The following is a 27,754-nucleotide window of genomic DNA, read 5'->3' on the forward strand; positions in this document are numbered from 1 at the left end:
GGGGCGCGGAGTCGGGGCGCCATGGAGACGGCGCAGCCGCCGCTGCTGCTGCTGCTGCTGCTGCTGCTGCCGCCGCTGCTGCCGGTGCTGCTGCCTCTGCTGCCCCGCGCTGCCGCCGAGCAGGGTGAGCCGGGTGGGGCGGCGGCGACTGCTCCCGGTGCTCCGGCAGCTCCCGGTTCTTCGGCGCCCCCGCGCCCCCAGCCGCGCCGTGTCCCCGGTGCTCCGGCACCGCCGTGTCCCCCGTGCCCGGCTGCCTCGGCGCGCGGTGTCGCCGCATCGGTCCCGACGTTGGTTGCCCGCGGCGGGTCGGGCTGCGCGTTGCGGTACCGGGAGCGGCCGGCTCGGCGGGTCGCTGCGGGGCTGGCCGGACGGGTTGTGAGGCGGATGTGCCGCTCTCCAGGGCGCGCCCTGCCGGAGGAGCGGGAGAGGAGGGACGGGTCCTTGTGGAGTGACCGGGTCAGCCCGGGGTGTCCCGGTCCCCGCGATCACCGGAGGCACTAGGCAGCGCGCTGCCGGTACCACGACAGGGAGACGGTTCGAGCCGTGGGGTCCGTGTTCGTGGAGTATGCGCTGCCACGGACGGATCCGACTGGTCTCGGAGCATCCCGGAGCGCTCCGAGCGGAACGGTCGTCAGGGATGTGCCCGCCGGGGATGCGCCGCCGCGCCCCTTGTTACCGGTGTTTGAGCCCGAGAGGAGGCTCAACCTGCCGGTCGGGAGCTGTGGCTGTTTGCTGGTTGTGGAAGGATCGTGAAGCTGTGAACTGAGGGAAATAGCTCTTCCTGTCAAAGATAGAATTGGCTGTTTTGTGGAAAAAGGGCGTCGTTTGCCAGGGAAATCCCTCTTTCGAAGCAGCTGCTGGTACCTTTCATTTCCAGTATCCGGACGCTATGGGCATGGTACAGTGGCAGTGTTGCCTGTGGTGTCAGAGGGATCGTCCCTGGGATGGCACAGTCGTTAGGGCACTGATCAGGTACCTGCGAGGTTGTTCTGGGTGTGCAGTGAGAGCTTCGTGGTGCATGGTGCTCACACGGTGATGCCATGGCTGGTGGAGCCAGGGTGGGAGCTGCTCCCACGCCCTGGCAGCTGGCACAGCGTGGCACTAAGCTTCCCAATGCAGGGACTGTGTGGGTTTTACTAGCATTTGCTGTGTCAGTGGTTTTCCTAACATGCTATCTTCCCTGCAGTTGTCCTGCTGGACTCAAAGGAATCGCAGGTGGAGCTGGGATGGACCTCACACCCATCGAACGGGGTAAGCATGGAGGTGGGACTGTCCCTCTGCACCACTGGAAAGGGTGAAAGGGTCTGTCAGCCTCTTGGTGCTCAGCAGCATTTGAAGTCCTGCGGTATGAGTGCTTTGCTTACCACGGAACTGGGGTGGGGGCTGGCAGCCACAGGACCTCCTCATTCAAGGTTGGTGAGTAGCTTGGCATGATCAGTGCCGGGAGCCGCTGGGAGCAGAGCGGGAAGTGAGGCATTGGCTATGTGAGCACTGTGACTGGTGTGGAGTCCCTCCTCAAAATGATTTTACACTACTAAAACAAGCAAATAAACACTGGGTAGTTAAGGCTTTGTGTTGTGGTTTGCACACCAGCATGAGCACCAAGGGTCAGTCAAGCCCTTAAAATCCGAGGGCTGTGGCTGGGGAAGTCATTGGGAGCTGCGTCATGTAGCACTGTTTGATCAGCCCCTGGCTTTGCTGCTGGTGTTGGTCTAAAGCTGCCTTCAGAAAGCTTGGAGTTGTGCTCCTTTCAGCTTTGGGTTCATTTTCCTGAATGGAAACAAAGCATTCAGGGGGAAGAGAGATAGGTCCTAGAGTCATCTGTGTGGCACAGCTGTTTGTTTGCAGAAGAAACCCTGTTTTCAGTATGTTTTGACTATTTTGCATAAATTTACCCCCAGAAAGAATTGCTTTGGGAAATTGCCAGGTCGTCATTCAGGCTGTGAGGGTTGAATCATCATTTCACTGATCAGAATCTCTGCTGATAGCTTTGGGGAAACGCTGTTTCACTTGCAGTCAGAGGATTTGTCCTGTTGCAGCTAAAACTTCTCCTGGCAGAGAAGCTGCTGCTGCTGTTCGTGAAGGCATTTGATGTCCTTGTGCAATGGTGTGACTGGTGTCACATCTCCTTAGACATCTTGGATTTCTCTGGGTGGCCGAACCCCATCCAGCATTACACTGTGTGGTAACACTGTGTGGATGCATCTTCCCGGGGATAGAAAATCTGAGGAGTATGTGGGAGACGAAGGCTCTGGCTCCTGAGTGGATGATGTGTCCAGAGTCAGGCTTTGTTTTCCAAGATCTGCTGCCAGTGCTGCCTTTCTGGTTGCATCTTCATGTTTGCACCTCTGCAGAGAGCTCAGGTGTTAGGTGGTCCAGGAGCAGGGTTACTGCAGCTGGTGGTTTGGTGGTCTGAGGACTCCGGTGCCTACGACATAATGCCCTGTGGTGGGGAGGCTTGTGGTAGTGACATTTATACTGGTTGGTGTGTCTCTGCTGGGGCAGCTCCTGAGCTGTTACAGCCCTTTGTGTTCTCTCCCCAGTGGGAAGAGATCAGTGGCGTGGATGAAACCTACAAGCCAATACGCACATACCAGGTCTGCAACGTCATGGAGCCGAACCAGAACAACTGGCTGCAGACAGGCTGGATCGCCAGGCGTGACGGTCAGAGGATCTTCATTGAGCTGAAGTTCACCCTGAGGGACTGCAACAGCATCCCTGGTGTGACGAGCACTTGCAAGGAGACTTTCAACTTGTACTATGTTGAATCTGACTCTGACTTGGGCCAGAGTGTCCGTGAGAGCAAGCACACCAAGATCGACACCATTGCTGCTGATGAGAGCTTCACCCAGGGGGACCTGGGCGAGCGCAAGATGAAGCTGAACACTGAGCTGAGGGAGATTGGGCACCTGAGCAAGAGAGGCTTCCACCTGGTCTTTCAGGACGTAGGCGCCTGTGTGGCGCTGGTCTCCGTGCGGGTCTATTACAAGAAGTGTCTCACCACTGTGCAGAACTTGGCCATGTTCCCAGACACAGTGGCGGAGACGGCCTTTGTGACATTGGTGGAAGTTAAGGGCACTTGTGTTGCTCATGCTGAAGTGGACGTGGATAATCCCCCCCGGATGCATTGCAGCGCAGAGGGCGAGTGGCTGGTCCCCATAGGGAAATGCATGTGCGGCCCTGGATTTGAGGAGAAGGACGGGGGATGCAGAGGTAAAAGTGGCCATTGGTGTCCTGGCAGTTTTTGTCTGTGTCAGTCCGTGCTGCTGCCGGAGCTCTCTGGTGCCTGAGCACAGTTTGGACAAATGGAATTGTCTTTTGTCAGCAATATGTTTCTTTAGGTGATGGCAGCTCCCCAGTGAACCACCAGACCTTTGTTTGGAGGGTGGCAGTTGGAGGGCATGGGGCTGCTCTGCAGCGTGGTGCTTGTTGGGCAGACATGTCAGAGCTCTGGATGCTGGCAGGCATTTCCCACAGCTTTATCTGTAATGTTAAAATTACTCTAGAACATTAATATCCCTGTTGATATGCTTTGGACACAGTTTAATAATTCGGTGGCTTTACAGCTCACAAGGTTATATTTAAGGACAGCTGCAAAAACGGATGTACCCTCTGCCTTAACAGGTATCCATCCCACTAATGAACCTGGGGCTGGGACCACTTCTATCTCGCTTTCAAAGGCAGGTGAGACCCAGATGTGGGATGCTGGCTGTCATGCTCTTCCTCAGAGTGTGTGACCCTCCGAATGGAAAGAGTTGCTGGGCTAATGCCACCCCTGGGCACCTTCTTGCCAGCCAAGACCTGGGAAAGGGGATGCATTCTTCAGTAAAACACATCTGAAAAGACCCTTTGCTACCCATGCCTGGTGTCCAGATGATGCCTTGGTTCTCTCCCTTTTCACCTCAAAAACAGATTGACAGGAAAACAGCTAAATAACTCCCAGGCAGGTAGATTTCCCCCACACTGGAGGCAAGTGGTGCAGTAGGACGAGTGAGCTTTTCCCACGGAATTGGATCTGCCCTCCAGGCTTTTCAGTTTTACACTGTGCTGATGGTGCTGCCTTCCTCCAGGTGGTGGGATGCCCTTCCAGGTGCTCTGGGCAGTGGCTTCTCCTTAAGAAGACCTTATTAAAGCTATCAAATTGAAATCTCAGTGCTGTTGATTGCTTCAGTGGCTGCATGGCAGCTTGCCATGCTTTCCACATCTGTTTGGAGTAGAGATTTACATAGTGAGTCCCAGAAGGCTTTTGCTAATGTTTCAGGTTTCTCTGTGCTGAGTTTAAATAGTTCATATTCTCTGAGGAAAAATATTTGAAGTAATTTAATGGACATAATTAAGTTTTTCTCCCCTCTCACAGAAAGCCGGTCATTAGTCATTCTCTGTGGAGCAGCGTCTGATGTCTGGTCAAATATCAGAAAATAGTTTTTAAGGGTTGAAAGTTTTGGGTTTGTTTGCAGCCCTGCATTAGCATAGTGCTAAGTGAATAGCTTTAAAAGATTTCTGATGAAAGCAGCCAGGGCTGTGGAAATTCTTCAGTGAGGACAAAAGCCCTTGAGCTGGAGGCAGGTGGATACTTTAGGAGTTTGGGGATGCTAAACCAGCCAGGTGATGGCACAACACACCTGGCTCCACCACTATGATCCTGTGGTGGTGGCTTTGGAGGGCTCAGTGGGTGTGAATCTGTGGGATCCTGCTGGCCCATGAAACTTCTTGGCCACAGTCTCTGTTGCAGCTCTTGTGGGCCTGAGAGGTCTAGGTGGTGGACTTGGGGTGGTGGGGGCTCTGCTGCTGGTGCCTGTGGGGTGGCATGGGGGCCAGGGTCGTGCTTGCGGGTGGTGGTGGCAGCAGGACTGTGGCACTGGTGACAGCTGCAGCACAGCTGGAGGATGCAGGAGATGAACTGGCAAAGGTGTTTAAACTTCGTTGCAGAGCTGTTGTCCCTGTAACCCTGATTTAGCTACTGAAAGCATCCTGTGCCAAGAGAAGGTTTGTGTCCTCTGAAATTAGGAGAGATGAAAAAGGCCAACAGGACTTATGACTCTGCTAATTCTGGCTGCAGGAAAGCTAAGTCTTTCCATGTCCATCCTCCTGTCTTGCACCACTGCTCCAGAGGCACCCCAGCACTCCTGATAACTTTGCATGTTTCTGATGAATCGCTTTAGTGTTTGGTGGAGTGCAGCCATCTCTGGGGTGGGACTGCACAACTTTAGTTCTGTTTAACATCCACTCACAAAGAACAGAAGAGTTTGTCACTGAAAATGCACTCAGACTGCTTGTCTTGTCTGATGTATCTCTGTAGCCAGATGCTGCTCTGTGCTTACTCTGACCATAAAACCCATTCCCAGAAGATGCACGGCCGGCAAGTGGGCAGTCCTGTGCTCTGTGGATGATCCCTTGCCCCTCCCTGTTTTGTTTTCACTTGGCTTCTCACCTTTGATGTCTTTTTACCATTAATTTTGTCAGGCGTGAGCTATAGCCCCTTTGTGCCATTTGTTTTGTGATGTGTAGCAATAGCTTTTGTGTAAATGAAGCCATGGTAAGGGGGATCTGCCTGACATTTTCCTTCAAAGTTGTCTCCTGCTTCATCTTTTCTATCCAATCCCTAGTAATATCTGCAAGGAGAATTTCAACAAAGCTCAAGGTTAATATTTACCCTCCAGATTTGCTGCAAATGAGACAACTTAAACCAGACATTGAACTAATATGATGGAGACCAGTTACCAAAAATAGCTGCCAGCCACTCTTCTTTGACAGAAACGTAAATTTGTGCTCTGATGAAGTTTCCTCCTCAATTCATTTTCCTCCACTTCTGACAGCAGTGGCAAGAGCCAGCTCTGCACTGCTGCTGTGTCCCATGCTCTGCTCTCCCTCACCAGCACCTGGAGCCCTGCTCGGTCTGGTCAGTGATGGTCTAATTAGTGGCCATGTCCTTTGTCTGAAAACAGTTTTAGAGTTGAAATAGTTTCTAGTGCTTTGTCAGGATTTTTAAATGACCTTTTAAAGAGACAAGTGTTGCTGCTTTTCTGGGGAGGAAAACCTCGCACAGGAGGTGGCTTCAGTGACAGCCTTGTGGCAGCATGGGGAGCAGCTGCTGGTGTCCACGGTTGCTGTTTGAAATGGGGAATAACAGAAATTCCCCCTCCTTTTCTGCATTACTGGATGGATTTTTGAGCAGCATGTTGAATTCAACCTGCTATGGACAAGACACAAGGAAGATTTTTTTGTATCTCTCTTTGGGAAAAAGCAAAGGTTTAAGGTGGGGGTGGGATGTGGGGTGAGTAAGATGCTCTTCTGTCCATTGGGTATGTCCCACCACATCATTGGGTCACTGCAGTCTCCTTGAGTGGAAAAGAAATAGTTCAATTGAAAGTTAGAGAAATTTAAAATAATAAATTACAGTATTTTGTCATTTACTGCAAAGATACTTCCTGAAGCCCGAGGTCTGCTTTTCTGTTTAAATACAAAAAAGATGGATCCAAATGTACAGCACTTGGAGCTTTTGATTTGTTTAATCTTTTATACATTAGCTTGCAAACCTGTAAGTGCTCCCGGAGTGTGTTTTATGTGCTGACTGATGCTGGAGGATTATGCATACGTTTATTTTTCCTCCTGGGACTCTGTAAGTTGCACAAAGCACCAGGTTTTACTTTCATCACAGATGCAGCCACAGGCATCCCACAGTCAGGCCCTGCACTCATGGGGCCAGCACTGCTGTGTGGAATTGACCCTTGGTAGGGCTGGAGCTGGGGACATTGCAGGGGGGTTGTGAGGTGCGATCGGCCATAGTGCTGGATGGTGGGTGCTGCTTCCCATCAGCTGTGCACATAGAGCACCCATGTAAAATGAGCTCTCTTTTCAGTCTCTCTGGAGTAATGACCAGGCTTGGAGGTATTTATCATTTGGGATTGCATGTTACATTGCTGGTTCATAGTGTGTCTGAAATAATTATGGCTATGGAAGTTGTGACAGATTCAGACACAAATCGCTCCATGACATTTAATTTCAGAGCAAACTACTCTGACAATTACAAGATCACAAGTTGTTTGGAGAATTCCTGTGAGGTTAAGGTCATGGATATCTGGCTGCTGGATGAACGTGTTGGATAGGCTGTTGAAATGCGGAGAGGACGTGTCTTGCCCACAGCTAAGGGGGTTTGTGTGAACTGAAGTGCTCGGCAGGCACGGGGTGCCCTGGAGAGGCCAGTCAGCCAGTCCTTCACCGGGAACTGTTTGGTGGATCCATTAGGGAACTGAGAGAGACAACAGTAAATTGCAGTTGGCTCAGCGGATGTGCCTGCTTCAGTGTGTCCTTGAGGAACATTCTGGCATAAATAGCAATGAGGTTCTGTCAGTCCTGGCTGGATTAATCAAATGCACTCTGTTAGATATTTCATGACTGTCTTTCTTCTGGACTAAATCACTAAATTTAATTTCAGCTGTTAAGAGCTCATTGTTGGGGATGCACAAAGATCTTGCCCTTAGACACAGGTTTTTGTTTTAGTACTCTTCAAATTATTTAACAAGGACAGAAATGACAGAGTAGCATTGTCTAGAGGTGTCGGAATTGCTGGGAATGTGTTGGATCATAGGCTGCTTGTTAAAAACCAGTTATTAAAACACTCCAAACTGTGTGGAAGGCAAGGTGCTTTTGAATTCTCTCAAGTGGTGCAGCCCAGAGTTCCCATCCTGGCAGACATGGAACCAAGGTGAGAGGAGCCACAGCCCTATTCAGTGCTTGCACTGATCCCTCCTCATGCTGACTTTGTCCCTTTCACACTGTCACGGAGACTGGACACGATTGCTGTCCCTTCTCTCTGCCTGCAGTATTGATTAGAGCTGGTGCGGTAAGGCAAGGCGAGATCGCAACCTCAGTGTGGAGGGGGCAGGAGCCTCTCTGCTACCCAAGGACATTTGTTGACAAGGCTCTTTGGCCACCTCAGTACACCACTGAAACTCTATTCCATCGATGATTTACACAAGGTGCCCTGTCTGGTTTGGGCAGTGCATCCTTGTCCATGGGCACTGCTGGCAGCGTCTGTCTCTCCGTGGGGCTGCTGCCCCCTTCTTTCCCACTGCGCTGGCCTGAGGCACTTTGCCTTGGAAGCACTGATGAAATGTTTGGAACATCATAAACAGTGACTTTCTTGGCTTGATAATGGGATTAAGATAGATGGGGTATGGCTGTGCCGGCGAAGTCCAGTGGGGGGTCAGAAGGAGCAAGAGCTCCTGGGAAAGATGCACTGGTAACAGCTTGGATGATGGTGATGAGATTGCTGGTTTGAGTGTTGCTCAGGGAGGGCTGGATGCATGTCTAAGGGCTTGAGGGGCCCAGTGCTCCCAGTCTGTCCTTTGCTGGGAGGGACTGTCAGGCTGCTGGGGTGCCTCAACCCATGGTGCTGTCCTGCTTCTTGCTGTGGCACCCCCAGTGCCAGCTGTGTGTTTCCCCAGCTGTGGCTTTCCTAAAGAGCATTTTTATGAATGTCTGCTTCAACAGAGAAAATTAACACACATTAAAGCAGATGAACTTTGTCAAATACAATTCCATGACCAAAACTGGAAAGGAATCGATTTTGGAAGACAACAGCGTTGTAGTATTAATTATAAATGCCTGTATAAGGGTTTTGAGTGAGGCTGCGGCTGTTATTGATTCACACTGGCACACATGACACTGGTGCTGGTAGGACTTCACTGGGAAGGGAAAATGAAAGCTGTCCCATGCCACTGGAGTAGGAAACCATGCATTTTCTAGGTCTGCATCCTCAACTGCCCCTGCTTTCCCTATGGCACAGGCTGGGAATGAGAGAGGATGTTGCTCTCTCTCAGCTGAGACACCCACTCCTTTCTGAGGAGCCGTGTCAGATGAGGTGGTAAGAGAAGCCTTTCCCATGGTTACTTCATGCTGGGTAATCAGCCAACCTGCAGCACAAGTCAGTGTAGCTTGTTCTGCTGCTGGTTTGACAGCGTGCAGACAGTGTTACATTGAGGAGGGAATGTGCTCTCTCTGTCAGTGACATGGATCAGGCATGCTTGAGGAGCTTCTGTGGTCAGCAGTGGTGGAGCTGGAGAGAGGCAGTTGATCCATCTGACCCATCCGACTGGGACAACGAATTATTGAATTTTATTGTTTACTAATTTAGTTGTGATAGTACCAGAGGACCAGGAACAGGATAGAAAGCAGTGTACAAAAAAGAGAATTTCATTCTATAAATTGATGACCTAATCTCCCAAGAGCTGTCACATACCCACTGTAGAAATAAGCGCTGTGAAATGGCAGGGAAACCTAAACCAGCTGGAGACCAAGAAAAACTCGTAGGATGAGGCAGAAGAGGGTGGGAGTTTGTCTGAAAAAAGAAACAGTGACACACATATGATACATCACATGTGTTCTTCTCAAGGGTAAGTTTTGGACAGCCAAGAAAAAAATTAGCAAGTAAAGCCCACGGCTCCTCATGGGACACACTCACATGGGGTTGTGGTGCCTGCTTCTGGGACACGCAAATTGGGGTATTTTGTGCTATTAATAATGACAGACACTTCTGTAAACTTACATCTGGCTGTTAGAAAACAGGGAGGAATAGTCTGAAAGACACTTCTAATTGGAAATGTTCCGTTTCCTATGATGAGATGTCAGATTTGTGTGACAGGCACATCTGAGGGATGGGGGTTCTGGGCTTAGTGCTTGGATCCCATCATGTTTGTAAAGAGGATTGATTTTCCTGTCCTGTCTGATGCAGTGATATTTCTGCCCCGTATTGTGGTCAGTGCTGCCTAACTAAAGGAAAAAGCAAACTCTGTCTCCGTTCTATGAATATACTACTAGTTTTTATTTGTTTTCTCAAATGTAAAGAGGGAACTGGAAGTTTCAGGAGCAATTTTAACATTTGCTATTTTTTCCTGGTTTATCTAGCACCCTAGATAGGGAATGACATTTACTATGAAAGTCAGTGCAGAGCGACAGCACCCAAATGTCTCTTCTGGGTAAAGCTAAGGGACATCTCTCTTGGTGCCGGGATCATGTAGGTGCTCAGGGAAAACAGCTTAGAGGGTGGTGTCTGCTGGCCAGTGGCAGCAAAGGAGTTCCCAGGAAACAGGGAAATGCAGTCACCAGACATGTCCCCCCCATTCATCCTGTGCTGCTCTCCCCTTAACACCCTCTCTCTCTTTCAGCTTGCCTTCCAGGGTTTTACAAGCTCTCCCTCCGTCTCCCTCTCTGCTCTCCATGCCCTGAGCACAGCTTCACACATGAAGAAGCCTCCACGTTCTGTTTGTGCCAGAAGAATTACTCCAGGTCTCCTTCAGACCCACCATCTGCCTCCTGCACACGTATGTCTTGCTGGAACAGCGGCTCTTTGTGGCGAGGGAACAGTGTCCAGGCACTTTGTCTGTCCTGCAGCACAGAGCTGGGTGGTGCCCAGGGCTGTCTCAGGCTCCCACTGCCTGCACTGTGTGCTCACCTGTGGGAGCGTGTTGCTGGGGGTCCCGTCTGCGCTGGGGTGAAGCTGCAGTGGGGAGGGGATGGAGGGGCTGTCCCTACAACCCAGAGCTTGCAGGCTGAGGCTGCAGGCTGATGAGGCAGACGCGCAGTCAGGCTTGCAGACTCCCTGGTAAAACTGGGGCACACTCATTTAGTCACTGTAGTTCACAGGTTTTAATTAAATGGCCTCTAGTTAATTGGACTGGACTCCAGCTGCTCTGGTGATGGATGCTGTCCAGCTGCCAGCACAGGCAGGAGGAACCCTCCATCTCTGCTGAGCATGGCCAGGCAGTGTCTGACCGGCAGCAGGCTCCTGGGCACCAGTCGTGCTCAGGAAAATGCTGGGTCCAGCCAGGTGCTTCTCATGCACAGTGTGAGCTGTGGCTTGTGGTGCACACACATCCCTACGGCTGGGATCCGCTGTCCCATGTCCCTCTGCGTTGCATGCACCAATGCCTCCATGTACCCTCATGCCACCCCTCAATGTGGCTGTGCAGGACTGTGTTCTTGTGCTCTACCCCCAGTGCCTTTGCTGCTGCTCCCAGAGGACCTTTAGGTTTGTCCCAACACCTGTGCACAGACTTTTGCTTCCAGGTCCACCCTCTGCCCCAAGGAACCTGGTCTACAGCCTGCGGCAGTCGTCACTGGTGCTGGAGTGGAGTGCCCCTGCCGACGCAGGTGGCCGCAGCGACCTGACCTACAGCCTGTGGTGTGGCCGGTGCCCGGCGGTGCTGCGGGGCCGCTGTGAGCAGTGCGGCAGCAGCGTGGGCTTCGTGCCTCAGCAGACGGGGCTGGTGGACCGCACCGTCACCCTGGTGAACCTGCTGCCTCACGTCAACTACACCATCCGCGTGGCGGCCCTCAACGGCGTCTCAGCCATGAGCCCACTGTCAGGCCAGCAGTATGCCGAGGTCAACGTCTCCACCAGCCGTGCAGGTACGGCTGCGGTGTGGCACACGTGGACAGGGCTTGGTGCTTTGCCCCCATTGCACCAAGGGGGCAGTTGCTTTTGCTGTCTTGCTCTGGCACGTCAGCTCTGGGGTGTCGGGGTCTGCTCTGGAGCCAGGTTGGTGGCTTTGCTGCTGGGAGGACATGGAGTCTGGGGGTGGTGTGGTCACTGTCCTGGGGCTCCACATGCCTGTGCCATGGCAGTGCCCCGTTTCTGCTCGGTTTGTCCTGGTGGCGCAGACATGATGCTTAGACGTGACAGAGGGGCAGATGAAGACTGGCCCATGGCACTCTCAGAGGGTTCCAGTTGGTGCCACTGGGAGGCAAGGAGTAAGCGTGGTGACAGCCTGGGCTGTGAAGGGACAAGTCTGCTCTGTAATCTGGCTGCAGTTTGAATTTACAAATCACAAAAAAATACCTTTGATGAAGCAACATTTTCAGGCCATTCATAAAAAACCCTTCTTAAAACAGATAATTCAAATGTTGGCTATCCTTCAGAAACAAAAAAATTGATTTCCTTTCTCTATTCTGCGCTAGTCTGTGACACTATTTTTTACTGTAATTGTCCCCTTCCATTTCCAGTTTGGCATTTCTGTTCCCTCAGGCAAGGGGAAGCAAGTGCCCATGCCTGTGGACAGGTCCCTGACCAGAGGGGTCTGTCCCTCCTCAGTTGACTATGCTGAAGGACAGTCGGCTCTGGCTTGTTGTGTCCTTGTCTGTTCCTCTGCGGTTACGTTATTAATTTGCATGAAAACCCTTTTCCAAGCCACAGGTAATGGAGACAGATGATCCTCATGTACCTCTTGGCAGGAATTGGCCAACAATTTCATCTGAAGAGATTAAACTTTGATCTTGTTATAAATAATTTTCCCACCACTTGATCAAATGTTTTTGTGCATGTTGTTGCTTTCTCTTCCCTCATACCATAATCCCTGTGGCTCCATTGGGGGATGCTGTGCTGCAGACGGCTCCTCAGCGGAGGTGTCATTCCTCATTAGGATCTTTGCTGTTCAAGGATGGATTTAGCTCTGGGAAGATCTTCTGCCTCCTGAGCTCAGGCCAGGGGGACAGAGGACAGGCTGGGGTGGTTTGAGCTTAGAGAGGTCGAATAAAAAGCCATTCTTCCAGTCTGGTGCAGACAGAGGGGCCAGTGCTCTGGAGCTCTCACCTTGCCTGGGCCCCCAGGTCTGAGCTGGGCACAAGAGGGCAGGTGTGGGAGTGCCCCATTCTCTTTGGGAGTGAAGCAGCGAGTCGGTGATGCTAGTTCATGCCTTGGCTGCTAAGAGCAGCTTTTCCCCTGGGGAAGGGGGAAATCTCAGCCCTTTACTCGATACTGTGTACTCCCGAGGGAACAGAAATGCACATAAAGAATGTGGATAATTAATCCTGTAATCTGTTCAAAATCAATGTCTCTTGTTGAGCTGTCAAGTCTCTGGATGCAGATGGTGGCTCGGAATTACCCAAGCAGCTGAGGCTCAGAAGTTTCTTGGAACCCTGGCAGTTTTTTATTGCTGAAAGTGTTCCCTCCCCTGCAGTGCCAGGCCAGGGCTGCCCTGTCCGCAGGCACCCGGTGCCCTGGTTCCTCTTGCCTTTGCACCGTCAGCAAGAAGCGACAGTGATGGTTAACCCATGCCTATCAGCAAAGAAGGGGAGAAGGTGGGGAGAATGTAGTTTCCTGGAGGGGTGGCTGCACAGCTGAATTTGTAAGACCCCACTGCAAGAAGGGGACCCTGTGTGGGCAGGACGCGGAGCCACAGCTGGCAGGGACAGTGTGTGGGGAGGTGCTCCTCAGAGCACATTGTCTCTTGGAGTCCTGACTCTGCAGCCCCTTGTCACTAGAGCCCACCACAGAAGTGCTGGATATGGCCAGAGGTCAGGAGGAAGAAGACTCCAGGGATGCCCAAGCAGTGGTGACTTCCATTGTGGCTGTCATGCTGTGGTCTCGGAAGTTGTTTGCAGCAGCAGGGGAGCTCTGTCTGCTGCTATGCAGGTTCAGAGGAAAAATGAAACAAGAAACAAGACCCTATTTAGCTGTCAGATCCAGCTCTTCTAATCCAGCTCCGAGTGCAGCTCCATGCTGTCCTTCCCCTCCAGCAGTCACTGGAAGGAATTGTCCATCGTTCCTTGTATTTGCAGGGAAAAGAAGAGATGCAATTTAGTCTGCAGGTGGCAAAATTAATACTGTGTTTTTTCTAATCTGTCCCCAGCATGGGACTAAATAAAAGTGTTTGAGGAGTGAGGGAAGCTGTTCACCTGCAGGAGCGGAGCTGCATTAGCCATGTAAATGTGCACTCCAGGCCCATGTCATTTGTATTCCCGGCAGGAATACAAGGCTCCTGCCTTAAAGAGCTTTTAAATCTGCTGCTGATTAATAATGCAACCAGTGCCAGAATGCATCCTCCTTCCTGATGCCAGAGAAGGGGTTTGAGCTGGATTTGGTCTTCCAAAGTAGATTTGCCTGTGTGTGCCCAGGGCTGATGCAGTGACCATGGGACAGTGGGGCCGCAGGATGAGCTGGCTCTGGGGCAAGTGTCTGAGCTCCTGGGGTCTTTGCCCTGAAATGACTGCCTGCTGACTGGTGAGGCGGCTTCTCTGCTTTGGAATGGAGATCTCTTAGGCAGGAGCTGCCTGGGATGGTGCCCAGGGCATGTTCTGTGTTGGGATGTTAGTAACTGGTGAGGGAGGAGAGAGGTGGCTCTATCTGGCACAAGTGGGGCAGGGTGCAGGGGCATTTGGTGTCCCTTGCCGAGTGCAGGTGTTGGATGCAGCAAATCATTCTGGGGAGGGACACAGTGCCACATCTAGTTTTATGCCTGTTCTGCTGCTACGCTGGTTAATCAAGAGGAGAAAACACACATACAGGGGAATGGAGTTTATAAAATCAGGCAGAGTGGTGAATAATTTAATGTTTGCATTTTCGAATAGAGGCAATGTTAGGAGAGCTTAAAATATTGATGGGAAACACATTTTTTTCACAGTGTGAAATGATTTATAACTTGTGTGATTTTCTTTAATGCTTTTTCAACATGTGAGGCTGGCACCTGCTTTTCTGTCATGTACCATGGGCTCTGCTCTAAAGCACATCCCTGAGCGAGAAGGATTTTTCTTGATGACTTTGTTAACAGTCAGGACCATGCGTTCAGGTCTCTACAGTCCATTTCCTGGATTCAGAGATACAGGAGGGCAGCTGTGTGATATTTTATTGATGGGAATCATATAACACAGTAAGGAGCACTTAGCTTATCTTACAGGAGCAGGACCCAAGGCAAGTATTGGGGGAACCTTCACCTCAGGCAGGTACTGCCAGCACTGGCCCTTTCCCACCACACAGACAGAGTGCTACTGACCTTCCTGCCATGCTTCATGCCAGGATTGAGCTTACTCCTGTTCCTTATAGGGTGAAACTTTGATGTCCCCTTAAAGGCCGTCTCTGGGGCCAGTGAATTCACTGGGGGATAACGTTTGACTCTGTCCCACACCATGGGGTGGGTCACAGCAGAGGGAACCGTGTGTGGGCACTGGGAGCTAGCTGCACAGGAGCCCCTTTGGCTCCTCTCATGCTCTCTTCAGAAGCCGAAGGGACTGAGAATCAAGGAGCAAATCACCATGAATAAAACATCATGAGAGCTTTTTATTTCAGCAGAGATTAATGAGCTAAGTAATAAATACAAAATTTCACAGATACTTAAGTTTACTTTCTAGGGACTTGTTCCTCTCCACAGGAGTCTTGGTGGGACAGAGATGGGTCCAGCGAATGTCCTGATTTGATGGGAAGTGGGACAAGCCGGAAACAGTCAATGTCCCCATGCAGCTTTTGCTGTGCCTGAGGGCTGTGAGCTGCTGCCTGCACAGACTGGAGACTGGTTTGGAGACAAACCTGGTTAAAATGGGAATATTGGCAAGTGCATCTTGCAGTGGATGAACTAAATGGATGCACTCATGTCAGGGAGAGAGTTTGTGCTGACCAGAAATACACAGCCAGCTCATGAAGCACAAACTGCTCTCAGAGCAGGGCGGTTACTCCCAGCAGTCCAGTGGCATGGGGTAGATCCAGTGTGAGGTGGTTCAGGAGGTTCTGGTATGTCCCACCAGCCCTCCTGATCAAAGATTGTGTTTTGCCTTTCCCAGACATCCTCAACAGGGGTTCAGAGCCCAGGACATAAGTCCATTCTCAGACCCCTCAGCAGCACTAAGGGCAGAGGGTGCCATTAGGATTTTTGCCAGTTTTCCATTGGAGTGTTCCAGGCTGCCCATGGATTACAGAGCTGTTGTGTTCTACCACTATCTTCTCCCATTGGACGGTCACCAGCTTGGAGTTATTCCAGCCCTGATTCAGAGAGAGGGGACTGGCGTCTGCAGAAGCCACACACTCTGCAGCTGTTTAAGTTAAAAGTTTTACTGAAGCAGCACCTCAGTCACTGCCCATTTCCTCTCTGCATTTTCAGTGCCAACTCCTGTCACTGACATCCGCATGGATAAAGTGGAGCAGAAGAGCGTCTCCTTGTCGTGGCAGGAGCCAGGCCTCCTGACTCCCAATGGCACCGAGTACGAGGTCAAGTACTTTGAGAAGGTAGGCTCTGGGCACTGGCATGGGCTCTGCTTGTGCCCTGGCTTGACTCCGTGTCCTTCCCTTGCCGGCCAGGTCTGTGCTCAGGAGCACAGTGCCAGGTGCTGTGTGTGTCTGATCCCAGTCACCCATCCACTGTGTGACTTCCGCTAGACAGGGACTGAGATACCACAGTGGATTCCTACATCCTTGAGGAGATGGTCTTTGTATTCCCAGCCTGCTCTCTAGGAGAGTGTTGGACCTTGTGGTCTGCATTGGCTTAGGACTGAGAGCCACAAACCTGTGACTATGGGGAGCTATGAGTGGCCCTTCTACATGGGAGGAGACCCAGCAAATGTTTTTATGACAGTTTCTTGATTTTAAAAATTGCTGCTGTATGACAGGTGCAGTAGGTTGGGAATTTTAGGAGAATTACCAGTGGGCAGATCAGGGACAAGGCTCTAAATCAAAATAAATGCAGTTTATGACACAGTTCTGCAAATTACCTTATCTGCGTGTGCTCAGGCTCATTATGGAGCTGACGGCATGTCAGGCACACTGTGCAGGTGACATGTCAGCATTCTGTATTTAGAAACAAGCTACCGAGAAGCTGATTCATATTAATGTGATTTTCAGCATCTGATAGATTTGAGAGGAGGGATCTGTGGAGGAGGGCAAATGCTGGAGTAATTTCTGTGCAAATGGGCTGCAGCAACATGATACTTGGGGTATGAAATGAGGAACCTTCCTCCTTGGATAGAGAATTTAAATTCAGTTTCACAGTTATTCACTGAAATGAGGCTTTTGATGCTGACATGAATATCAACTTAGTTCTTCATCTTTGCTTTTAAAGCTTTTGTTTTTACAGTGAAGATTCAATGAGGAAAATGTATAGAATGGAAACACATTCGGTAGTGATGTGAGCAGTGCAGTGAGTGGCTGCTGCCCATGCCTGTGCCATACTGTGGGGCCAGGACACTGCCCATGCCAGACTGTGGGGCCAGGACACTGCCCATGCCATACTGTGGGGCCAGGACATTACCCGTGCCAGACTGTGGGACCAGGACACTGCCCGTGCCGGACTGTGGGGCCGGGACACTGCCCATGCCATACTGTGGGGCCAGGACACTGCCCGTGCCGGACTGTGGGGCCGGGACACTGCCCATGCCATACTGTGGGGCCAGGACACTGCCCATGCCGGACTGTGGGGCCGGGACACTGCCCGTGCCGGACTGTGGGACCAAGACACTGCCCGTGCCGGACTGTGGGGCCGGGACACTGCCCATGCCATACTGTGGGGCCAGGACACTGCCCGTGCCGGACTGTGGGGCCGGGACACTGCCCATGCCATACTGTGGGGCCAGGACACTGCCCATGCCATACTGTGGGGCTGGGACACTGTCCATGCCAGACTGTGGGACCAGGACACTGCCCATGCCATACTGTGGGGCTGGGACACTGCCCATGCCATACTGTGGGGCCGGGACACTGCCCGTGCCGGACTGTGGGGCTGGGACACTGCCCGTGCCATACTGTGGGGCCAGGACACTGCCCGTGCCGGACTGTGGGGCCGGGACACTGCCCATGCCATACTGTGGGGCCAGGACACTGCCCGTGCCGGACTGTGGGGCCGGGACACTGCCCATGCCATACTGTGGGGCCAGGACACTGCCCGTGCCGGACTGTGGGACCAGGACACTGCCCATGCCATACTGTGGGGCCGGGACACTGTCTGTGCCAGACTGTGGGGCTGGGACACTGTCCATGCCAGACTGTGGGGCCAGGACACTGCCCGTGCCAGACTGTGGGGCCAGGACACTGCCCATGCCATACTGTGGGGCCAGGACACTGCCCATGCCATACTGTGGGGCTGGGACACTGTCCATGCCAGACTGTGGGGCCAGGACACTGCCCGTGCCAGACTGTGGGGCCAGGACACTGCCCGTGCCGGACTGTGGGGCCAGGACACTGCCCACGCCATACTGTGGGGCCGGGACACTGCCCGTGCCATACTGTGGGGCCAGGACACTGCCCGTGCCGGACTGTGGGGCCAGGACACCGTCCATGCCAGACTGTGGGGCCAGGACACTGCCCGTGCCGGACTGTGGGGCTGGGACACTGTCCATGCCAGACTGTGGGGCTGGGACACTGCCCGTGCCGGACTGTGGGGCCGGGACACTGCCCGTGCCATACTGTGGGGCCAGGACACTGCCCGTGCCGGACTGTGGGGCTGGGGCACTGCCCGTGCCGGACTGTGGGGCTGGGACACTGCCTGTGCCGGAGTGTGGGGCTGGGATGCTCCTTGGGGCTCCACTGCCATTTGCCAATCCACACAGATTTGCTCCAGTACTCGAGTGGCTGCAGCAGGGGAGCAGGAAAGGGCTGGCTGATGCCACAGCTGAGCCTGGCACAGGCAGAAGTTGCTGTGCAGGGTGGCACAGCTGCTCCCCATCACCCCATCTTCTGCCTTCATGTCTTCATAGCATGATCCAGCTCCATCTGCCATTTCCTGTGACCTTCTCATGTAATTTCTGTTCATGAGACATCCAGTGAATGTATTGTTTCTTTTAGAGGCTGGCTCTTTGGACAAGCTGTCCTGATGGGGCCCAAAGCTGAGGATACGGCTGTGCCGTGCCGCCTCCATGGCACAGCTGTCAGTCCAGCTCCATCTCAGGTATCTCATTATTTCACAGGATCAGAGAGATCAGAGTTACTCAACTGTGAAAACCACATCAACGGCCGTGACGGTCAATAACCTGAAGCCTGGTACCCTCTATATTTTCCAAATACGAACATCTTCGTCTCCAGACTACGGGAACTACAACCCTGGCATTGAAGTGGAGACACTGGCAGAGTGTAAGTGCAGCAGGGCTCATGTCCCTGTCAGGGCTCTGAGCTGGGCCCTGGGGACACTGTGCTTGCAGCTTGTGCCCCAGCTGCTCCTGGTTTCGTGAAGCAGCATCTGTTCCTCTGGTTCTGCTTCTCCAGGTCTAAGGGCCACTACTGTCCAGGAGCTTACTTTCCCTTGCATTTTCCCACTAGATTTTGATGAGGTTGGTCCTGCTGCCCTTCCTGTCCTGGGGGAGCCTGTCCTGGCTCTTCCCAGTGAAGAGTCAATGAGGGCAGCTACTCTCTGGCTTCTTTCTCATGAGGAGGCTGGGACAATCTCTGCTGTTCGGCTGAGATTGCCCAAAAACATGCTTAGCTCTTGACTGCTCCCTGCCTCCCGCTGCTGTCCTGGCTCTGGAGGCACTTGGCTTGTCTACTGCTTGGCTGGCTCAGGGCAGCCAGCATCAGTGTTATCTGCTGAGACTTCTTTTAAATTCCCATTCGTAACTGTGGTCCAAAAGCTTCTTATTTCACTAGAAGAGGGCTCGAGGGATGTTGGGCTTCAGCACAATCCCCCATGCTGGCTGGAAGTGTGAGGCTGAGCTGGCTGGCTCAGAACAGCTCCCACAGATTGTGTTTAACAGGGCTTTAAATTGCCTTCATTTGCCACACAGAAGACATTTCAGAATGAATTGAAGCCAATAAAGATTTTATAGAGAATGTAGCTATCCAATACCCCTGTTTGCAAAAGCAGGAGGAAAAGGGATTAATGTGATGAAAGAAAACTATTTGTAAGCCATAAATTTTGATATGTTCCTCTGATAAACAGGAATCTTCCTCAGCTCTGATTAACAAAACCAGGAGCTGGTGCAGCAGTGCTGGGTTGCTCCGTCTGTGCCTGCAGCACTGCCCAGCATGTTGGGCTGATACCACCAGCTTGGGCTCTTAAAGCTGAACCAGAACGTGAATTGTTGTGAGGATGGTGAAAAGCAGCTGGGTGGCTACTCCCACAGGCCTTCTGGAGGGCACAGGCTGGCCATGGGAGCAGTGACCAAGGCAGCTCCTCTCTTTGAACCTGCCCCAGAGCACGCTGATGACTGGCTCTGCTTCCCTCCCGGCAGTGACAGTGGCCTCCAGTGAGCAGAAGCCTGTCCTCATCATCGCAGTGGTGGCCATTGCGGGGCTGACAGTGCTGGTGTCCATGGTGATTGGTGTGATGGTCTGGAGGAGGTGAGCAGGGCCAGGCACGGTCCAGGAGGGTTTGAGCTGGGGTAAGGGGCTGCTGCCCAGGTGCTGGTGTGCATCTTCATTCTCTTTGCAGGCAGTGTGGGTACAGCAAAGCCAGCCAGGATGGGGACGAGGAACTGTACTTCCACTGTAAGTGGCCCAGCCATCGTGACTGGTGTGACTGTGGGGATCCCTGTATTTATCATTGTTAATAACCCATCAAAGCAGCCCTGAGTTCTCACTTTTGAAGTGTTGTCATCCTGTGTTATCCCAGAGCAGGGGCCAGCACAGCAAGGCTCTCCAAGGACCATGGTCTTGACAGCTTCATGTGCCAATGTCTGTCCTTCCTGTGTGTGGGTCACTGCGTGCCAAAGGAAATGGGGATGCTTGCAGCTTTCCATGGGGTGTATAAATTATTCCGTCAGTTTCTCATGAACATGAGCAAAGAGCTTTGTTTTCTGGGGCTACTCTGGATTATTGAGCAGCAATAATTTTACAGACAACAGTTGTCAGAGGGAATCCAGATGTCGGGATTGATGAGTTTATTTGATTCCTGGCATATGCCCATGGAGTGCACACATGCTCTTCTGTTCCCCAAAGCACCTCGGAAGTAGAAGGCCCTGCCTTGACCATTTCACCTGGCTTTGGAGGGTGAAGGAGCGAAGGGGCTGCTCTCCTTTACCCAGGGGTTGTGGTAGTGGAGCAGAGCAGTTGGATTCACTTAATCCTAAAAAAAATTCTTAGAAACCTTAGAACTGAGTCTTTTGCTTTGCTTATTGAAAGGTGGCACATTGGTCATGCCCACAGACCAGGAGATGGATAAGCTGGGATAGTGTTTCCCAGGATGGGTGGGTGGAAGCTCTGATGAGCCCCTCTCATCTGCCCTTTTTGCCTTTCCTGCAGTTAAAATACCAACCAGGAGGACATACATCGACCCCGACACCTGTGAAGACCCCATGCAGGCTGTGCACCTCTTTGCCAAGGAGCTGGATAATGCCAGCATCAAAATAGAGAGGATTATCAGGACAGGCAAGTTCCACAGGGTGGTGACCGTGCCATGGGCTGTGCTGGTCCCCTTTTGCTCCCAGCAAATGGCAGTGCCATGACATTGCTCCAGTCTTGGGGGTACCTGCCTGCAGTGGAGGATGGGAGTGGGGCTGGTGAGGATTTTGTCCAGAAGCTTTGTTCCACATTCCTGGTATTTTCCTGAGGCACTGAACACAGCCAAGCAAATGCCACACGGACCAGAAAGCATCCGCAATTACCTGCATCTGGGCAGTTTGACAGCAGCATGAAAACTATTTATAAATATGTGAACCTAATGATTTATCGATTTTCATCAACTTCACTGCCTAAAACTTAAAAGCAAATTAAAATCCCCTGACTGGACTCTAGAGCCTTAATGGCTACTGTGTGCCAGAACGTGAGAAACATGATCATTCTTTGTCATTTCTTTTCCTAAAGATAAATTCAGCTGTAGCAGCAGCAGAGGTGGAGGAAGGGAGGAGGGAAGGGCTTTGCCTGCAGCTGAAGGACAGTGTTGAAGGGGAGAGGACACAGAGGAGGGGACAAGGTTGCCTCTGAACTGCAGTGTGGAGCAGCTCAGAAGAGTCCTGTGTACCTTTCATGAGCAAACTGGTGTTTGAAAAATCAAGAAAGAAACTAGTAAGGAAGACATTTAAATCTAAGGAATTTGGGATTGTGTTTGTCTCACTGCTGACATAACAAGAACCTGATTTTCAAATCAATAAAGCTGTTCATAGCTACACACTTCATGCTGTAAAGCCAATAGTTTTTTTATGTTGGGAATTCCGTAGCTCCTGTTGTGGAGTGCATGGCTGTGCAGTGGGATGTTCTTCCTGCAGGAACCCTCCAGCCCTGCTGTGTCCAGCTCTGTGGGAAGTAGACCCTGCACTGCCAAGCCAGGAGGCAGAACTAGGCAGGCCCAGAGCATGAGCTCAGTGGCGGGGGGTTCCTCCTCCTCTCATGGGATAAAACATGATTATGCACTGAAGCAGAGGGTGGAGAGAACAGCTGAGAGGCTCTGGAGATGGCCGAGGGTCAGTGGCCATGCAGAGGAATGGCACGATCCAGGGCAGGTGCTCAGGATGGCGTGGTGTGAGTGGCAGCTGTCCTGCCATGGATCTGTTTAACCCGTTTCTCTGCTGCTCAGGAGAATTTGGGGAGATCTGCCGGGGGTGCCTGAAGCTGCCCAGCAAGCGCGAGCTGCCGGTGGCCATCCAGACGCTGCGGGCAGGCTGCTCGGAGAAGCAGCAGCGCTCCTTTCTGGCTGAGGCCTGCACCATGGGCCAGTTTGACCACTCCAATGTCATCCGCCTGGAGGGGGTCATCACCAGAGGTACGCGGGTCCCGGGAGGCTCCTGTGCAGGAATGGGCTTAAACTGCTGCATTGGAGAGGTGACCTGGTGCTAGCGGTGCAGTTGGCTACCTGGAGACCAGCTATTCCCACGTGTATCAGCTGGGTTTGCATTCTGGTGATTAATAAAAAGCTTCCAGCTAGATTAATAAATGCAGGTAGTGGGACCGGCTTAGCAGCCAAACATGTATGCTCTTAATAAAAGTAAATTGAAGTGAGATTCTACAGGTAAAACAGATGAGACTGACTGCTCCAGCTCTCTCCCATGAGCGTGTGTGGAACCAGGCTATAGATGTGATAGTTAAATGGATATTCACATAAATCCAAAGAAACCAGAGCACGTGAGCTGATTCTAACTAGGCTTTTTATTAGGAAAGGAAGTATTCTGGCTGAGCTGGTTGCTTTTGCTTTCACTGGGCTGTGCTGTCCTTTGTAATGTGCTTCAGAGTCCTGATGAAAGGAACTTCTGATACTGGAATCCATTCCTAGCTGGGAATGACAGGGAAGCCTTGGACCCAGTGCTCATTATAACCTGGCTGAGATAATGTCCTTATCTCCCCCAAAAGCCAGGCAGTGCAGGGCTTGGCACCTGGATTTCTAACCCCTGTGGTGTCTGAACTGCCTGAGTGATGGCAGCCCTCATGCGGTGTTGCTGGTCTGTCTTTGCAGGGAGCACCATGATGATAGTGATGGAGTACATGGGGAACGGCCTGCTGGACTCCTTTCTCAGAGTGAGTACTGGGGTGTCTGCCCAGCTTGGGCTCTCTTGGCCATGTTCCCATTGCTGACCTTTGGCTTTTTCTCCTCCGCTTTCACAGAAACATGAGGGGCAGTTCACAGTCACCCAGCTCATCTGCATGCTGCAGGGCATAGCCTCTGGCATGGCGTACCTGGCAGAGATGGGCTACGTACATAAAAGCCTTGCTGCCCACAAGGTCCTTGTGAGCACCAGCCTGGCATGCAAGATCACTGGCTTCAGACGTCCAAAGGAAGACAAGATGGAAACCATCTTCTCCACCATGGTGAGCTGCATTTCCACATTCTGTTGTCAACACTTTTCCTAGGCTCCCATTTCCTTCTTCAAGTATGAACAGGGACTCTGCATACTTGAACTTCTTTCTCAGGTAGAAATCCAGTATGTTTGGCCAGGGAACTGCACAGCAGTGGCCTGGCACCATGCCTGCTCCGGCCACAACGCTGCTGCAGAGGGACTTGTGTTTGTACAATTGTGAGGTGTTTTCATTAAATATGAATGTACAAAATGCCATCAGCTCTTCCTGGGGACATTCTCCTCTCCCATTAATATTTCAGGACTCACACTTCCATGTAGCATACAGTTGCAGTGACATAAATGTGCTCGTGGCACATGGGTTTGCTCAGTGTCCACCCTGTGATGCCAGGCAGGGCATGATGAATGGTGAATGGCTGCCCGGGAATTGCCAGCATTGGCCACATCCCACTGGGCAAGTACATCATTCCTGCCCTTCTGCCTGTCCAGGGTGGGAAGAGCCTGGTGCTGTGGTCAGCCCCTGAGGCCATCCAGTATCACCACTTCAGTCCTGCCAGTGACGTGTGGAGCTTCGGAATCGTCATGTGGGAGGTCATGTCCTATGGCGAGAGACCCTACTGGGACATGTCCCACCAGGATGTGAGTCCCCTGCAGCTGCGTGGTGGATGATTGCTGATGGAGTGTGGTGGCTCCGTGATGTGTGGAGGAGCTGTTACTGCTCCTGGGTGGGATGTGAGGAGGGAGGCTTGCCCCAGGGGTTCGCCCCAGGGTTTGCCTTCGATTTGCATCGCAGCACCTGACCCCAGCGCCTCACGTCCTGCAGGTGATGAAGGCTGTGGAGGATGGGTTCCGCCTGCCTGCCCCGGCAAACTGCCAGCCACTCCTCCACCAACTGATGCTCAACTGCTGGCAGAAGGACCGCAGCCAGCGGCCCAAGTTCTCGCAAATCCACAATGTCCTGAGCAAGTTGGTGCAGAGCCTGGAGCCCCCGAAGTGCCCCAGCTCCACATGTCCCAGCTCCATGTGCCCCAGGTGACCACCCTCTTGCCACACCTGCCCATCCCCCCTCTGCTGTGCCATGCCCCACTCCCTCTTCACCACCCTCTCTGTTGGCAGGTCCCATGGCATGTCCATCCCCCTCTCCGAGAGAACCTTCTCAGCCTTCCCATCTTTTAGCTCTGTGGGTGAGTGGCTGGAAGCAATAGAAATGGGCAGGTACAAGGACAACTTCACTGCTGCAGGCTACTGCTACCTGGAGTCGGTGGCCAGGATGACGGCCCAGTAAGTGACCTGTTCTTCTGGCTGTAGCCTTGTGTTGTGGGTGCAGTGAGAGCAATGTTCCCTGCCCCTGCCAGACAGCAGAGCCAAATCCAGTGTGATTTACTGATAAGCTGTTGTGCTGCAGCACAGGGCGGCGGGGTCAGAGCTGTCCCACGCATGGTGTGCTACAGGCTCCTGTTAGCCCGCAGTGCCTGGTCAGCGTCAGTATTGCTTCGGCTGGGACAAAAGGTTGGGGATTTCTTACTTGTGCATGTCTGGAACATGTGCTGTCTGGCCTGGAATCAGTCAGTGTTGGGGCATGTGGTGGTTAGAGCTGGTTTGTCCTGGCTGATGTGGGGCTCATTTTGCAGAGACATCCTCAGCCTGGGGATCACGCTGGCAGAACACCAGAAGACCATCCTGAGTGGGATCCAGACCCTCCGGGCCCAGGTCATCCAGATGCATGGCCGAGGCGTGCAGGTGTGAAGCAATGTCCTGCAAAGGTGCAGAGCACCGGCCCAGCACTCCCGGTGAGGAGCGGCCCGCTGGCCCCAACCAGCCCCATCTCTGAAGCCTGGTGGTCTCAGATGGGCTGTGGGAATAGCTGGGTGCTGCCAAACACGTGGCAAGAAAGCAGGGCTTCTGTCCCCTGTGCCGGGGCAGCCCAGGATTCCTGGGATGGTGCAGCGTGCCTGGGTGGACATGGCTCTCCCCAGCACTGTTTTGTAAGATGAGTCAAACTGTATTGATGCCATTTCATGTGGTAGTTGAGTTCACAGGGTGAGATGGACCTTTTTGCACTGTCTTAATCCAGAGCCAACATTTCTGTATCTAGCATTCTGCTGGTGAATCCTTGGGTACTTTTATGCAACCTGACAGATCACAGCAACCCCACAAGGAGTTTTTATTGCTTTTATATTTAGAGAGCAGATCTCACCCAATGCCCAACTCCTGGAAGGTGACTTTCCCCATCTGTGCTGAAGGAAACTCTTTCCAGTCGCATCCCTTCTGCACCGTGAATTACTTTGCCAAGTGTTGACACCTCAGTTGGTGAACAAAACTAAATATTCTCCAGTAAAGTGTGGAGGAAATGGTGCTGCATCCATGCAACCCAGGGCACACCCGCACTTTGTTTTGTGAGCATGGTGCTGCCTGCCTGGCATGCCAGCAGCTCCCATAGCTGCAGCCTGATCCCTGAGAAGACATAAATAGCATCTTAATAATACAACTTTCCTGGAAGTTAGTTAATTAAGTGGGTCTTTGCAGCTCTGTGTGGAGTTTTGTAAGGCTTTTATTATGATCTGTAAGTATCTCAAGTGAGTTATTAAAGCTGAAAGGCAAAGATTTACATAGGGGATGAAGGCTGTGGGAGATGCTCAGAATCTGGTTGGAACTCTGCTCCAGTCAGACCCTCCTGTTAGTCTGCTCCAAGAGGATTAGGATCTGAATGAGGATTGAGTGAAGGGCCTCCTTGGGCTGGCATGGTGACCACTCTGCCCAGGTGAGTGCTGCATATGCTCTGGGGAGTTTGTTGCTCGCTGGGGAAAACGAGATCTCTCCTTCCTGCCCCCTCTGCAGTTCAAGCTATGCTCCCTCCCCAGTGTCTCTTGGTTAGTATTTTTAGCAGAAATAAATTCTCTAAGTTTGGCCCATGTCCAGGCAGGTTGGTCACTTGCCATCCCGCTGTTTCCCACCCTGAAGAGGAATAGCAGTGAACCGAGCCCTGCATTTAGTGAAATGCCTGATCCCAAGGATCAAGTGCAGTTTGTGTACTCTCTGTGTTTACATTTTATCTCTAGAGAAAGTATATTACAGGTCTCTAGGCAGGGGGTTGAACTAGCTTGATTCTGGATCTTCTCTCCCCTCTCCCTGATCGTACTGTCTGTTGGGATGCAGGAGCCATGCTGGGAAGTTGCTACTAGAGGAGCTGGCTCCAGGCTGGTTCATCTGCTCTCAAGGAGGTCTGGAGACATCTAAGGCTTGGTGATGAGATGACAATGTGCCTCAGTTTGGAAAACAGACCTGGCCATGAGCAGGCAGCAACATGTTCCCTTGAGTCCCCCAGAACAGACCCTGTCTCCAAAATAAGGAATGTGACAAGGCGTTGGCTCTGGGTGCCACTTGTGGCCACTGGAATCTGCTCCTCTGTCCCTCTGGATGTTGCCCAGCTGAAAAGGGATAAACCTTAACACAGTTATCTATGGTCATGGCTGTTTCCCTGGGCTGTGGTGGCTGGTAGCTGGCCAGGGGCTGTTGCTCCTGTGTGAAGTAGCTGTGGCTGTGTGGAGGGGTCCCACAGGAGCTGAGCTCTGGGATGGTCTCCAACTCAGCAGAAATGGGAGTCATCAGCTTTCCTGGTCTCTCTTTCAAGAAAGGAAAGGAAAGCCCCCCATGGAAGCAGCCTTCTAGCCCAGCTTTTTGCAACAATAAACACTTTTAATTGATCTCCTCACCAATATGAGATAACAAACTTTGTAGATTAAGCTATAGATTGTTCTTACGATATTAAAATTAACTTGCATCCTCTCAGCTTCTCTCCTTGGGGAAGTAGTATAATTAAATTAATCAGCAATGCTGTTTTGGATCTGCAAGGGAAATGCCTCAAAATGACCCTGGTCTCTTCCCATCCAGCCTCTGAAATGTCATGAGGCTTTTGCCTCCTCCAAGGGCCAGGAGAGCCCCAGTCCTGTTGGAGCAGCATCTGCAACACTCCCCTCACAAGAAATCAAGTGGGAATCAAATTGGTTCATCTCCAGATGCTTTTATATTCATTAGCCACATGTTAAGTACTGTAAATACACACTTGAGGAGTCAATATATATTTTTATAAGCTTGAGACAAATGTAATATTATAAGGGACTCTGTGTGCATCTCATGTTTGAACTATAGTCAAACATCTCCAGGGAATCAGTTGGTTTGGAATATTTAATAATTATAATAATAATAGTTATTATAAATGCTAATAAAATTTATTGACATTTTTGTTAATTTTGTATTTATTGAACTACAGTTGAAGCTGGCAATAAAGAGATAAGTAAATATCTGAGTAAAACCAACCAGTAATCCTGCCCTGGTTTGTCTATGT

At 51.8% G+C, this 27,754-nt stretch overlaps 1 protein-coding gene across 2 annotated transcripts; it reads left to right on the forward strand.

Annotated features, from left to right (window-relative positions):
- EPHA10 (EPH receptor A10) lies at window positions 1-27,725 on the forward strand. Of its 2 annotated transcripts, XM_032132393.1 has the most exons (18): window positions 1-124; window positions 1,187-1,251; window positions 2,544-3,213; window positions 3,625-3,684; window positions 10,167-10,322; window positions 11,068-11,409; window positions 15,867-15,991; window positions 18,661-18,823; window positions 19,918-20,026; window positions 20,118-20,173; window positions 20,927-21,052; window positions 22,197-22,382; window positions 23,070-23,131; window positions 23,219-23,422; window positions 23,899-24,048; window positions 24,233-24,441; window positions 24,526-24,690; window positions 25,041-27,725. In XM_032132393.1, the coding sequence occupies exons 1-18, from the start codon at window positions 22-24 to the stop codon at window positions 25,153-25,155; spliced, it is 3,066 nt and encodes a 1,021-aa protein (XP_031988284.1). In that variant the 5' UTR covers window positions 1-21; the 3' UTR covers window positions 25,156-27,725. The 2 variants fall into 2 exon arrangements, with proteins under 2 accessions (XP_031988284.1, XP_031988285.1); XM_032132394.1 differs by lacking the exon at window positions 3,625-3,684.
- The last annotated feature ends 29 nt before the right edge of the window (window positions 27,726-27,754 follow it).

Source organism: Corvus moneduloides, chromosome 23, assembly GCF_009650955.1.
Source record: "Corvus moneduloides isolate bCorMon1 chromosome 23, bCorMon1.pri, whole genome shotgun sequence".
Classification (NCBI taxonomy): Eukaryota; Metazoa; Chordata; class Aves; order Passeriformes; family Corvidae; genus Corvus; species Corvus moneduloides.

Excerpts from the sequence above, each read along its gene's own strand:
- EPHA10 (XM_032132393.1), top strand. The coding sequence starts at position 22 with ATGGAGACGGCGCAGCCGCCGCTGCTGCTGCTGCTGCTGCTGCTGCTG. Across the intron at positions 3,685-10,166 it reads TATCTCGCTTTCAAAGGCAG|CTTGCCTTCCAGGGTTTTAC; the intron begins GTGAGACCCAGA and ends TCTCTCTTTCAG. Across the intron at positions 23,423-23,898 it reads AAACCATCTTCTCCACCATG|GGTGGGAAGAGCCTGGTGCT; the intron begins GTGAGCTGCATT and ends CTGCCTGTCCAG.